The sequence below is a fragment of the Xyrauchen texanus genome, chromosome 7 (genome assembly GCF_025860055.1).
Source record: "Xyrauchen texanus isolate HMW12.3.18 chromosome 7, RBS_HiC_50CHRs, whole genome shotgun sequence".
Taxonomy (NCBI): Eukaryota; Metazoa; Chordata; class Actinopteri; order Cypriniformes; family Catostomidae; genus Xyrauchen; species Xyrauchen texanus.
The window spans coordinates 39,677,033-39,691,002 of NC_068282.1; the positions used below are offsets into that span (position 1 = coordinate 39,677,033).

The window sequence follows — 13,970 nt, forward strand, 5'->3', positions numbered from 1 at the left end:
CTGATTCAGCAAGACATAAAAATGTTATCATAAATTTTGGCTAACCGATTATGTAAAGTTATGACATCTCTTATGGATCAGATGGGGTTTATTCAGGGCCGTAGCTCTTCTGATAACATTAGGCTGGGTTTCATCAATATCATGTGGTCAGTGGTGAATTATCAGACTCTGGTCGCTGCCATCTCACTTGACACCAATAAGACATTGGATATGGTAGAATGGTATTATCTTTTTAAGCTTTTGGAAAGGTATGGGTTCAAAAATATTTTTATTGAATGTATTACGTTAATTTATAGACACCCGGTAGTGGCGGTACAAACAAATTGATTAATTTCAGATTTCTGGATAGGGGCACCTGGCAGGGTTGCCCTCTTTCCCCATTATTGTTCTGTCTTGCCTTGGAACCATTAACAGCCATGATAAGAAAGGAGGATGATTTTCCAGGGGTGATGGCTGGAGGTGTGGAGCATAAGCTTTCGCTTTACGTGGATGATATTTTATTATTCGTCTCAGACCCCATTAGATCTATGCCTTGCCTCCACAGGATTATTGGTTCAACTGGTCTAAATCCGAAGCTTTGGCTCTTACAGCGTACTGCCCAGTAACAGATTTTCAACCAGGCACCTTCCAGTGGCCCAAACAGGTCAATAAGTATTTGGCCATTTTATTCCCAGCAAATTTGTTTGATTTAGTTAGAGTTAATTTCGACCCTTTAATAAAAAGGTTTTCGAGTGATGTGAGTAGGTGGGCTTCATTACATTTATGATTGAGAAGGTTAATGTTATTAGAATTAATTGTATTCCAAAATTAAACTGCCTGCTTCAGTCTCTCCATGTTGATGTCCCCCTCTCTCATTTCAAGCAATTTGTTAGCATAGTGAAGTCCTTTATTTGGAATGGTAAACGTCCCAGATTACATTTCAACAAGTTACATAGGCCAATTGACATAGATGGGCTAGGCCTACCCAAGATTTTGTTTTATTATTATGCATTCTGTATCAGATATCTGGCTCATTGATCACTGCCCCTATTTTGCCATTGCAAAGCCTTTGTATCAAACTAATAAAATAAGTTAATCCTACCCTGTTATTTCTCATTTGCACGTGTTTTGGACAAAAGTGTCCAGAGTGTTTAATTCAGACATTTATTTAAATGATGCCTAAATCATATGGCTGAACCCTAAATTAAATATGAATATGTCCCCTTTCCGTTGGTCAGAGTGGATTGTAAGGGGAGTTACACTCAGTGACCTATATGAGAGTGGATTGTTGAGAACTTTTGAGAATTTGGTTAATCATTTTGGGATTTCCAGATCTCAGTTTTATAGGTATTTACAGCTGCGCCACCTGCTCTGTATTTTTTTTTTGGGAGTAGCTACCCCCGAGGCATCAGTGTATTACTCCCTACTTATTCAGAGTTTCGGGGACAGAGCTTTAACTTCTATCAAGAGATTATGGGAGAAAGATTTGAAATTGGTATTGGAGGAAGGAGTGTGGACTAGGATTCACATATCTGGTGTGCAAAGCCTATGGTGCCACTGGTCAAGCTGCCTCTGCCCTGCATGCATAGCTCTCCTGCAAGTCTAAAAGCGCTAAAAGAACTGCACCAGGGTAGTTCCGCCCCGGGATTGATGCAGGAACTGCGCCCAGTGACCGACCTGTGCACTACGACCACCGTCCACCATTCCATTTTGGCAGGTCCGGCACTCCAGCGGACCTTCTTTCTCAGGGACGGGGCACCATCTGGCACCTGCGACCAGACCTCGGGAATCTCCATTTCTGGCCCCTGGATGGGACGCAGAAGACCTAAGTGGCCTACCACCCGCCGTGGTAGACACGATCACTCAGGCTAGGGCTCCCTCTACGAGGTGCCTGTAAGACTTGAAGTGGCATCTGTTCGCTAAGTGGTGTTCTACCCGACACGAAGACCCCAAGAGATGTGCAGTCGGATCGGTGCTTTCCTTCCTGCAGGAGAGGTTTGAGGAACGGCTGTCTCCCTCCATCTTGAAAGTGTATGTAGCTGCTATACACATGCCCTCCGGCGACTCATCTAACCCACAACGGGGTTCGAGGTAGTGGGTCAGCCATGCAATTATTTTTGCTGGTAACCTCCATGCTCTGCTCCTGGACCTGCAAGTATGCCGATGTGTGCAGACATGGAAATCCCAGATGGAGCTCCCCGAGGAGAGGCGCACTCATGTATCATGTAAGAACATGTATGTGAACACACTCACCATATTCCAAATAATGGGATTACAGAAATCAGGTTAAAGGAATAGTTCACCCAAAACTGAAAATTTGCTGATAATTTACTCACCGTCGGGCCATCCAAGATGTATCTGAGATTCTTTCTTTATCAAAACAGAATTTAAGGTTTTTAGTATTTCATTTCAGGCCTCCTCCTTGTTTACTTGACACAGAAATTATACAAATATGACCAAATTCTGTTTTAAGATGTTCTCACAGCTCATCTTTAGGTCCCAGCTGAATTATTCTTTGTGTTTGTAACACATCGAATTTGGTACTGTTTCTTTAAAAGCAGCGCACTCTTTAATGTTTCCTTTTCAGTTGAGTGCTCAGTCTACGTACTGATTGCAAGCTTTGCACACCACATGTCTGTGGGGCACAAGAGCTTTCCACATGTTTGTTGCTCTTTTTTAATAATTTTTTTTAAGTAACTTTTTTAAGTTGACAGTGGAAAGTTTGCTAACTGCAATTTTGTGTGAGACTGAGGGTATTTGCAAATTAATGCCACCAGTGGAATGTCAGCCACATTTTGAGTCTAACTCTGCTGCATCTAATTGGGCAAGCTATCTAAAGTGCTAATTTGGCACTCAATAAAATTGTCTTATTATTAGAACAATTGAAAATGGTTGCGCTACCATGCAGAAATACAGTGGGGGTTTTTCCCCATTTGTTGAGGTATTGAGTTCTTCCAAGTTGCTTTACACTTGTAAGTCAAATTTTTTTTTTTTAAATAGGTAATAAGAAACACATTTCTCCTGAAATTCTATTTTCTCATAAAGTCTATTGTTTTAGAGAGATAAAGGCTATTCCATGCATTACTGTTTTGAAAAAAAAAAAATCTCTAACCAGGATAGAGAGGGAAGTGGATAGCAACAAAAAACAAATAAATCACAGCCTCAATTTTGAGAAACAGACTCCTCACAGGTCCTAAACTAGCAGCTTCTAAATGCCAAAGACTTACATTGCTGCATGAGCATACATAGCACACATACATTCCGAGATGTCTGTTTTAGATCTTTTCATCTGGAAAGCATCACAGTCTAATTAACATCTGCTAAACATCTTAAAAAGATCAGATTTACAAACATTCTAAATCATAAACGTCTCAAAGACATCTTCTGAATGTCTTATTGACATCCGAAAGGAAATGTCTAATAGACGTATTGCTGATGAGCAAACAACCTAAAAAATGCATCTTCCACACTCATAAAATAGGCGTCTGGGTGATGTACATGTGCTATCAGGGAAATTAAATATGCAGAAAATCATTACGATGCATGTCAACATTGTCGTAGTAAAACATTTCTATTTTTTTTTTTAATCATCACGTCTTACTGCTCTGAACAGATTACAAACAGCTCATTATTTCTCACCAGATAGATCATTTTCTAGTTTTTAGATAATGACTGTCACAAACAGGTTTTAACTGGGAGATATAGAATGTGAGGTGGATATACACCTGGGCAGTTTGAGCTTAATGGCAGAGTTGTTGATGATTTTTTCAATGATGAAGGGGCCAAGGTAACCGGGAGATGTCTTCCTTAATGGGATGTTCCTAGATGACAACCATACTTTCTGACCTGGCTGGTAATTGAGTGCAGGAGTTCGATGGTGGTCAGCAAGGCGATGGTTGTTGTCAGCCGAAAGGAGGAGGGCAGAGCGAACATCTATCCAGATCTTACAGCAGCGATTGAGGTGAGCTTGGACATATGGAACAGCAATGTCTTTCTCCTGGGCTGGAAACAACAGAGAATGATATCCCAAGGAACACTCAAAAGGAGACATGCCCATGGCTGAGCTTAGGAGGAAGTTGTGAGCATACTCAATCCAAGCAATCCAAGTGGCGTTAGTGAGTCCAAAAGGCATCACCAGATATATAAAGTGCCTAGGGGTGTGTTGAAAGCAGTCTTCCTTTCATCCTCTTCTCGAATTCTCACCAAGTGGCATTACGCAAATCCAATATAGTGAAGATAGTGGCCCAGTGAAGTGATTCGAAATCAGAGCTAAATAGAGGAAGAGGATACTTGTTCTTAATGGTGATGATGTTGATAAGTCAATGCAAGGGTGGAGGGTGCCATCTTTCTTAGACAAAAAGAAGCCTGCACCAAGGGTGAAGAGAAAGAGTGGATAATGCCAGCAGCTAGGGAATCGTGTATATACTTCTCCATGGCATCCCATTCAGGTCGGGAGAGGTTATACAAACGACTGGTGAGCAAAGGGGCTCCAGGCAGAAGATCTGCCGAGCAGTCATAAGGATGATGTGGCAAAGAGAGGCTTGATCCTTTCTGAAGACCTCACCCAAAATCCTGACAGCATGTTATTCATCTGTTGAGATGAGAGCAGATGATAAGGGAGGGTCCTTCCCCAGGGGCCTCTACATTACAGCATATGGAACCAATGCACGCAATCACAGAATGTAGATGTCCAGACTGCAGCAAACTTTGATATGAACTGCAGTTTTACAGTACAACATGTGTTACACACACAAAGAAAGAGAGAGAAAAGAAAGACACCATAGTGTCTGCCACATGTGTGGCAGCACCAAATCTGAGGCTTTTTCCTGTGCTGCTCTTACATGTTCACATGAACACATGTCAGCTGAATACTGTTTGCTGCTGCAATTTTTTCCACTGTGTGTGTGTGTGTGTGTGTGTGTGTGTGTGTGTGTGTGTGTATGCTTGTATGTGTGTTATTTGTGAGGATGTGAGACATCCTGTTGGACCAGTCACATATCCCTTTGTGAAGTGACCTCCAACAGTATCTTTAGTAATGTGGTGTCTTTAACAGAACACATTTTTTAAAACACAAGCTGGGAAATGCAACACAGACCAAAGTACAAAATACGGGAACACAGCCATCTTTGTTGTTATCACTATCATCAGCCACATTGAATGGTACAGCAACATCTAAATGAACAGGTTTTATTTAAGTACAAATGATAATTTAATCTCCAGAGACCAAACATGACTGTTGTTTGTATTTTCTTTTTCCTTTTTGACTTGTGACTAGTAGCACCAAATAAAAAAAAAGCAATAAATAAATAAAACAAAAGTTAGAGCAAATAGTTTTTCCTAAAATGTGTTGTCCACATATGTGAAATGTTAACCAAGCTATAAAAAGTCAAATCCTTTCATTAAATTTTTATTATGTTTCCAGGAGTTTGGGTTATTAATGTTTTTGAGACGTTACAGATATCACAGCTGATTTTCAGAAAAGCTGAATAAATAATTCAGATTCAAAATTATGATCAGCATCATCCAATCACTACCATGTTGAAAAAAATTAAGCATTATAAATTATGAATCTATGTACTAATTTCTATTTTCCAATGTCTGAGAAACATGTTGAGTGGTCAAACATAATCAGCAGGGTGAAACTGAACTTTTGGTCGGATTTTTGGAGTAAATGCACTTCACTACATAGAGAGCTATTGGATGGCCCCTTTCTCGCTATTTAGTGAACGACTTAATCTCCAGTGTGCTGCCTGTCTGCAATGGTCTCATAATAGTTAAACTCCATATAAAGTCCTTGAAAGCTTTTGGATAAACCCACTGATTCGCAACATGAAAATGCACATTGAATAAAGGAATGCATGTACAGATGTTAATGAATATAACCGTATTGTACATTGATAAAATAAAATACACCAACATTTTTATTAAAATGAAGCAAAATGACCCACAGATTTGCTAATGTGGAAAGTTATTCAAAATAACAAACATTTGTATTATTTTTTTTACTTTTGTGGGAATAATGCCCCACAGTATACACATCTGTGTACATCATGTTTATTATTGTTTATCATGCGAAAAATTAATTCATGTTTTAAAGCGTCATATCAAATGAAACTAGAAACGCTACTCTTTACACCCAAATAGGTTTCAGTGAAAAAACATAAAGAGGTTTCTTACCAGAAGCACTTTGTGTGTTACGTATAGCAAAGCCAAATACAACATACACGCATGTGTCCGTGGAGTCGCACGAGGTTAACATGACTAAATTAACCTGAAAACATCAGGTTACACCAACGAAAATAATTGTAGTTAATTTCAGTCCAAGGTGGTTTTGTATGTTAATTAAAAACACCTAGGTTAAAACTGTTTAGATTAAATTTCCAATATCGTCATGTTTTGTAATAGCTCTCGAGTTAAAAAATCAAAATAAAATCACACTGGCATACAATCAGGCAAGGGTCAAGTATATAATTAAGGTACAATTTATTTTAAAGGTTGAACTGTGTTCCTAGGACAAGGGTATTTCTTCAAATTCATCATTAATTTAGCTTAAAAGCTTATGATGGAGTATTAAATGGCAGGGTCCCAATATGTGACAACACGCCCCATTATAGGGCCAATCTTTTTTTCAATAACTGTGGGAATAGCTTTTTGTACCCAAGAATTTAAGGTATGTGTCTGTAAAAAAACGTACATAAACTCTAAGAAATTTTCACTACAGTAAAAAGTGTGGTAGCCCGGTTCTCCAAAATCTACATTTCAATTAAAGCATTTAAATGCTTTTAACACAATGTAAACTTATGTAAATATAAGTTATTCATATTATAAACATATATTTATAATAATATAAAATATATAATTTATATTATATATTTATAACAATGTATTTAATTTAATATTATATAAATATACATTTTCTAAATTTATTTATATTGGCAGTTGGAGAATCAACAGGGCCTTACAGAATCAACAGAGCTGACAAAAAAAGAAAAACATGTAAGAGAATAACAATAATCTGAAGCTATGTCGGCAGATATATGCAGTGACAACAGCAACAAGTCGTCAATTATACTGGACTTATACTCTAAAATATGTTATGGCTAATTGTTATATTAAATAAATGCACTGTTCTGCTTCATTACTTCAGTTAACAAACACAACATGGTTAGTATTTAAAAAATGATATTTTACTTTTAAATTCTTATATTTCAACCATCCACAGTGAAACAATGTTTTTAAAATACAGTACTTTACAATACAATTAACAAAGATCTTCTGAACATTTTAAAATAATTTTAAGGTGCTACATCTAATGAGATGAGCTGTTTCAGTTGTGACTCATATTTATAATAATAATCATAGTAGTTTTTAACAAATGTAACAACAATTCAAATTAGGAGACAATAAACCGATCTGGAATTAACTGGATTTTAAAATAGATAAAAAAAAGGAAAAAAAAGGAGATATAAGGGGGGCCTGGGTAGCTCAGCGAGTATTGACGCTGACTACCACCCCTGGAGTCACAAGTTCAAATCCAGGGTGTGCTGAGTGACTCCAGCCAGGTCTCATAAGCAACCAAATTGGCCCGGTTGCTATGGAGGGTAGAGTCACATGGGGTAACCTTGTGGTTGCGATTAGTGATTCTCGCTCTCAATGGGGCACGTGGTAAGTTGTGCGTGGATCACAGAGAATGGCATGAGCCTCCACATGCTGTGAGTCTCTGCGGTTTCATGCACAGCGAGCCACGTGATAAGATGCACGGTTTGATTATCTCAGAAGCGGAGGCAACTGAGACTTGTCCTCCGCCACCCAGATTGAGGTGAGTAACCGTGCCTCTACGAGGACCTAGTAAGCAGTGGGAATTGGACATGACAATTTGGATAAAAAAAGGGATTAAAAAAGAAAAAAAGAGACATATTTATATATATTTATTTATCCATCATCTCAAATCTGAAGCCCTATACCGAATTAATCATGTTCATGTTCAAAAACACAAGAATACTTTTATAAATATATTTATATACACCAAACCAACTTCCATAACACACTTAGATGTAGAATTATATTTACATTTCAACATATGATTGTTTATTTATCCAGCATGTGCAGATGAGAAACACGATAGTGAAAAAGTGGCAAAAGCATCTGTATGTTCCAGCCATAGAGACACTGTTGAGAGACAGTTCCCCAGAAACTCTGAACCCACGTGGAGAAAATCGAACTTGTCCTTGAAGATTATAACATGTCCAGACTGGTTATCCTAGTTGCTGCTGGTGAAGCTCATTGACCAAGTTAGTGTTGCTGCTGAAACTAGTTAAACAGTCTTGTGGGAACACCAGCCTCCAATTCTGGAGACATGCCCCAAAACACAACATATGCTAGTTTTTTCAGCAGGGAAATGTATTTTGAATAGTTTTTAGTGACAATCACTCTATTCTGTTTCGGTTTCTTTAATCAAAGTATACATACATATTTTTGTTTTATATATTTTTTTTGATTTTCTTCCCTTTTCTCCCCAATTTGGAATGCCCAATCCCCAATGCGCTCTAAGTCCTTGTGGTGGTGTAGTGACTCGCCTCAATCCGGGTGGCGGAGGTTGAATATCAGTTGCCTCCGCATCTGAGACCTTCAATCTTTCTTATCACATGGCTTGTTGAGCGCGTTACCGGGGAGACCTTGCACATGTGCCCCACCGAGAGCGAGAACCACGTGAAATGCAGGACAGACATGATCACCAATTTCTTCTGGAATCACATCATTGTGTCATTCATTGTATGTTCCTTTGATTTATAAAAGGTTTTTAGAGCCAGCACAATGCATACATAGATCCATAGATGTGAATTCACAGTTTCTGTGGTGCCTTCTTCATCTTTGTTCAAGCCAGAAGCCTTTTTGTTTAAACAGTGTCATAGAAGCCATCAACCAATGCATAAAGGCAACAGCGAACAGCTCCTCAGTTCATACCCACATAAAATCTTACTTCAGGTCCATTAAATGAAATAAATCAGACAGACTGACAATACATGATGTTCCCATAGTGTTCCAACTGCATTGAATTTAATATTCCATGTAAAATACAGTATTTTCTCCAGTCAAAAATGGCTAATCCCATCCATAAAGAGGCAAATATTATGGCCAGGTTTTGAGAGAAGGCTTATTTGTGTCTGTAGTACAAAGTTTCTTGTCCATATGTATGTCTATTAAGCCTCTACTCATACATATTTGGTCAGTGGTATTCCCAGTGAGGCTGCTTGCAAGTCTCTCACATGTATAGATTGTCTGATCGGAGAATGGTGGTCTCCAGACTGTGAAAACTCTTGCCGTTTAGTGTCTCCATGTGGCTGTCAATGCTGTAACATCGATGGACCTCTGTCATCGAGGAGGCTGTGTAGGATGCAGAACGCAGAGCCTCTGTGTTAGCGAATGTACTGCCAAACTGGATGCGATACTGGTTCCAGTGCCTTCGCAAAACACCCTGCACCTGATTAGCAAATTCAAAATAGAAATTTCAGCTTGTATTGATTAACATTTCAGGTCATATGAAAGGAAAAAGAACACATTTATATTAGCACTAAAATGGTTGCTTACCTCGCTGTTGAAGAAGCAAAATATTGTGGCAACCAAGAGGCCCTATGGAATAAAAATTATAATTTTCACTTCACAAATAAATTAAAAGTTTGTTACACCATTTACATATTACACATTTGTTTATACAGCACCATGCCCAAACTGTCTTCAACAATAACTACCTGGTAATGCAGCAGTATGTTCATTGTGTGTATAAATATCTCAGAGGCAAGCCGTCCATCAGGTTTGTAAGGCAGCAGTAAATACTGAATGCCCAGCAGAGGTACCAGAATTAGGGTGGCCCTAACAGTTCTCATGTAAAGACTGGACTCTGCCTGGTGGGTCACCTTCAGCTTGGTGATCAGCACTCTCACAATGTTTAAAAGGAAAAAGAGATTAACCTAAGGACACCAAACAGAAAAGAGGAAACATGAAGAGAGAGAAAATTTTGATTTAAGCAATGAACTAAACCAACCAGCTCTGAGATACAGTAAATCACAACATTGATTTGAAATTAAAAAAAAAAAAGTAATGATCAAGTCAAGTTACTTAATCAGTGAACCTGTCTTTCGGATGTGACCCAATGACCCGATAACTGACCTGATAGCACACGTATATCACCCAGACGTCTATTTGTTGAGTGCTTTTATGACAGATTTTTATGTTGTGTGCTGTGCTCATCTGCAATACGTCTAGTATGTCTCGGATTTCAATAAGACATTCATCAGATATCTTTGAGACATTTATGATTTAGAATGTTCGTAAATCATTTATTTTAAGATGTTCAGCAGATGTTAATTCGATTTTGATTCTTTCCAGGTGAAAAGATCTAAAACAGACATCTCTGAAGTGTACGTGTGCTATCTGAGATTATCTCAGAGCTAGCGATGTCTGCTTTTGCTTTTTCTTTGCAATGAGCCACTCCTACTAGTTCAACAACTAGTTCGCAAATTGGACTCTACGATCTGGTAGCAAAAGCTCTCAAGTCGATAGTACACTGATCTGGTGGCAACATTTAAAAAATATTTAAGTTGGCTTGTGAGAGCCAACTTACTGAAATCCTACTTAAACTTATTATTATACCGATTCTTCTTCTTATTCTTCTTAGCGGTGAAATTTCGGTATCTAACTCCTCCTAGAGCTTTTAAGCTACAGGCACCAAACTCGGCACAGACCTTCAGACTAATCCCGAATAGTGTGCTATATCTTTTCTAACTGATCGGACTTACGGTTTTCCTAAAAATGACGATCAAACTCGGAAAAAACTCCCATTGACTTAACATTGCGGAATGTTCAGAAATTTAAATCCCAACTGACATTTTCACACACACAGACAAAAAGGGCCTGTCAGCCCTGCATCTCTCCCTCTCTCTCTCCCTCAGAGGATTTATTTTATCAAGCAGCCAAAAAGTAATGACCTAAAATCTTCATAGCCACACGCTAAAACATGCTAAAAACGTGCTAGCATCTATCTGAGGGTCAATATCTATCTATCTATCTATCTATCTATCTATCTATCTATCTATCTATCTATCTATCTATCTATCTATCTATCTATCTATCTATCTGAGGGTAAATATCTATCTCTCTCTATCTATCTATATCTATCTCTCTATATATCTAAGGGTAAATATCTATCTATCTATCTATCTATCTATCTATCTATCTATCTATCTATCTATCTATCTATCTATCTAGCAACTAAGTTAAACTTTTTTAACACTACACTGTAGAACTGGCTCGTTAGAGTCATTAATTTGGGAATCAGACTAAACTGGTCACACTGTGTTTCACATTGTAGATTCAAAAGAACTGGCTCATTAGAGTCATTAATTTGGGAATCAGACTACACTGGTCACACTGTATGTTTCACACTGTAGATTCAAAAGAACTGGCTCATTAGAGTCATTAATTTGGGAATCAGATTACACTGGTCACACTGTATGTTTCACATTTTAGATTCAAAAGAACTGGCTCATTAGAGTCATTAATTTGGGAATCAGACTAAACTGGTCACACTGTATGTTTCACATTGTAGATTCAAAAGAACCGGCTCATTAGAGTCATTCATTTGGGAATCAGACTACACTGGTCACACTGTATGTTTCACACTGTAGATTCAAATGAACTGGCTCATTAGAGTCTTTCTGTGCTGGACTTTAAACTTCGGTTTAAACAAGGACTTTTATTTTGATACTTATTTTTGAGTTTCCTTAGTTTTCCTATGGCTTCCTGTTTAAAAGAGGAAGTAGGCCATATTTCTTCTGTGCTTGAGTTGTGCAAGGTGCTCCATGTGGTTGCAGACATCCAGCTTCATCTTGCCTATCAAAGCCCTTTGCAATGCAATATCTGTAAGTGACTGTTTGATTTTGTTTAGTGAGCATTATGTGTACTTTTATTGTTGTGCTATGTAATGTAGCATTTAATTCAGCATGTTTGTTACTTTTTTCTACTCAAGTTTACAAAGTATTGCTGTTTACAACTGTATTGTTGTTGGTTATTTGCCTTGTGTGTTTGAGTGTGCTCATTTTGATGATTTATCTAATTTGTGAAATGCATGTTTGTGTATTTTCTCTTCTTTGTAGTTTCACACTTTTCATGATTAAACTACATAAATTGCACCTTCGTGGAGTTTACTGTGGAAGTGTTTAGCGACTGGATAGCTGGATTGATTAAAACAGTGAGGCCAGTGACAGTGAAAAGATAAGCAGCGAATTGGAAAGATGGATGGATTGCCTGTCTAACAACTGCATCTATCAGAGAGATAAAAGAATATCTCTATTTGTAAGCCTGCACAAAGATTATGTCTTCAAGAGAATCTAAATCATCACTGCGCCATCGCATGCACAAAGAAAGTGATGATGCTTGCTCAAGTTCTCAATTTTCTACCTCATCAAGAAGTTCTACGGCCAGTTTAGCCGTCACGAAAGCTCGTGCAAGAGCAGAGGCAGCCAAAGCAAGAGCGGCTCATGCAAAGGAAGAAATTGAGATTAAAGTGGAACAAGCCCGACTTCAAGCAATACTAGAGGCACTGCAGGAAGAGAAAGAGAGAGATGCAGCCATAGCAGAAGCAGAGATTCTAGCAGCAGCCTTCACAGAAGTAGACCATGTATCAGCATCAGAGTTTTCCAAAGAGATCAGTCTCCAACGCACTGCAGACTATGCAAGACAGCAAGCTTCTAGCCGTAATTTACAATATAGTCCTGAGCGTATGTCAGACACTTACAGCCTGGCCAAATACATTGCACGCAGTCAGTTGGTAACTTCTGGACTGAATTCTTTTGATGATAAACCTGTAAATTATTGGGCTTAGCGATCATCTTTTAAAAGTACCATTGCAGACCTTGACCTTAAGCCAGAGGAAGAGATGGATTTGCTCATCAAATATCTCGGAAGAGAATCATCTGAACATGTACGAAGAATAAAATCAGTTAATATTAGGCACCCTTTTGAAGGTCTACAAATGGCTTGGGAGAGGCTAGAGGAAATGTATGGTTCAGCAGAGACAATTGAAAGGGCTCTCTTCTCCAAATTGGAAAGCTTCCCTAAAATATCAGGTAAAGATCTCTATAGGCTGCGTGATCTTGGAGACCTGCTTGCAGAGCTAGAGGCAGCCAAGCTGGATGGCTATCTTCCTGGGTTGTCTTACCTTGACACTGCTCATGGTGTGAGCCCGATTGTAGGAAAACTTCCTTATGGTATCCAAGAAAAATGGATATCGTATGGATCGAAGTACAAGAGAGAACATTATGTGGCCTTCCCACCATTTTCTGTGTTTGCTGACTTTATTCGTTCAGAAGCTAAAACAAGAACAGATCCCAGCTTTGCCATTTTTTCTTCAGTGCCGCTACAAGAAAAAAGAGAAAGATCAGATAAATTCTGGCAAGCTTCTATAGCTGTTCATAAAACCCAAGTTAACATGTCTGAAATAAGAGATGCTACAGACAGGATACAGATTGTTGATCCTCAACGATATTGTCTCATTCATGATAAGCCTCATCCACTAATAAGATGCAGAGGCTTTAGAGCAAAAAGTCTGGAGGATCGCAAACAGTTTCTTAAAGAACATTCAGTATGCTTCAGGTGCTGCTCTTCTGTAGATCACATGGCAAAAAACTGCAAAGCTGAAATCCATTGCACTGAATGTGATAGTGATCGTCATGTGTCAGCTCTACATCCTGGTCCAGCACCTTGGAGGAAAACCATCTCTCCTGTCTTAGAAGATGGCGGGGAGGAAGATGAATTAACCAACCAAGAGGTAACCTCAAAGTGTACTGAAGTGTGTGGAGCTGGAAAGAGTGCCAGAGCATGTTCCAAGATTTGTTTGGTTAATGTCTATCCTGTCGGTAACAAAACCGAATCCAGAAGAATGTATGCAATTCTTGATGAACAGAGCAACCGCTCATTAGCAAGAACAGAATTCT

The 13,970-nt window shown here is 38.6% G+C and overlaps 1 protein-coding gene across 1 annotated transcript in view; it reads right to left on the reverse strand.

Annotated features, from left to right (window-relative positions):
• Positions 1-5,292: 5,292 nt before the first annotated feature.
• LOC127646764 (calcitonin gene-related peptide type 1 receptor-like) overlaps positions 5,293-13,970 on the reverse strand; it is a 37,950-nt gene continuing 29,272 nt past the window's right edge. The window contains exons 11-13 of the mRNA XM_052130628.1: positions 9,729-9,947; positions 9,568-9,609; positions 5,293-9,460 (exon numbers count right to left, since the gene is read on the reverse strand). Coding sequence (XP_051986588.1) covers positions 9,242-9,460; positions 9,568-9,609; positions 9,729-9,947 — 480 coding nt within the window. The 3' untranslated portion in view covers positions 5,293-9,241. The remainder of the gene's footprint in view (positions 9,461-9,567; positions 9,610-9,728; positions 9,948-13,970) is intronic.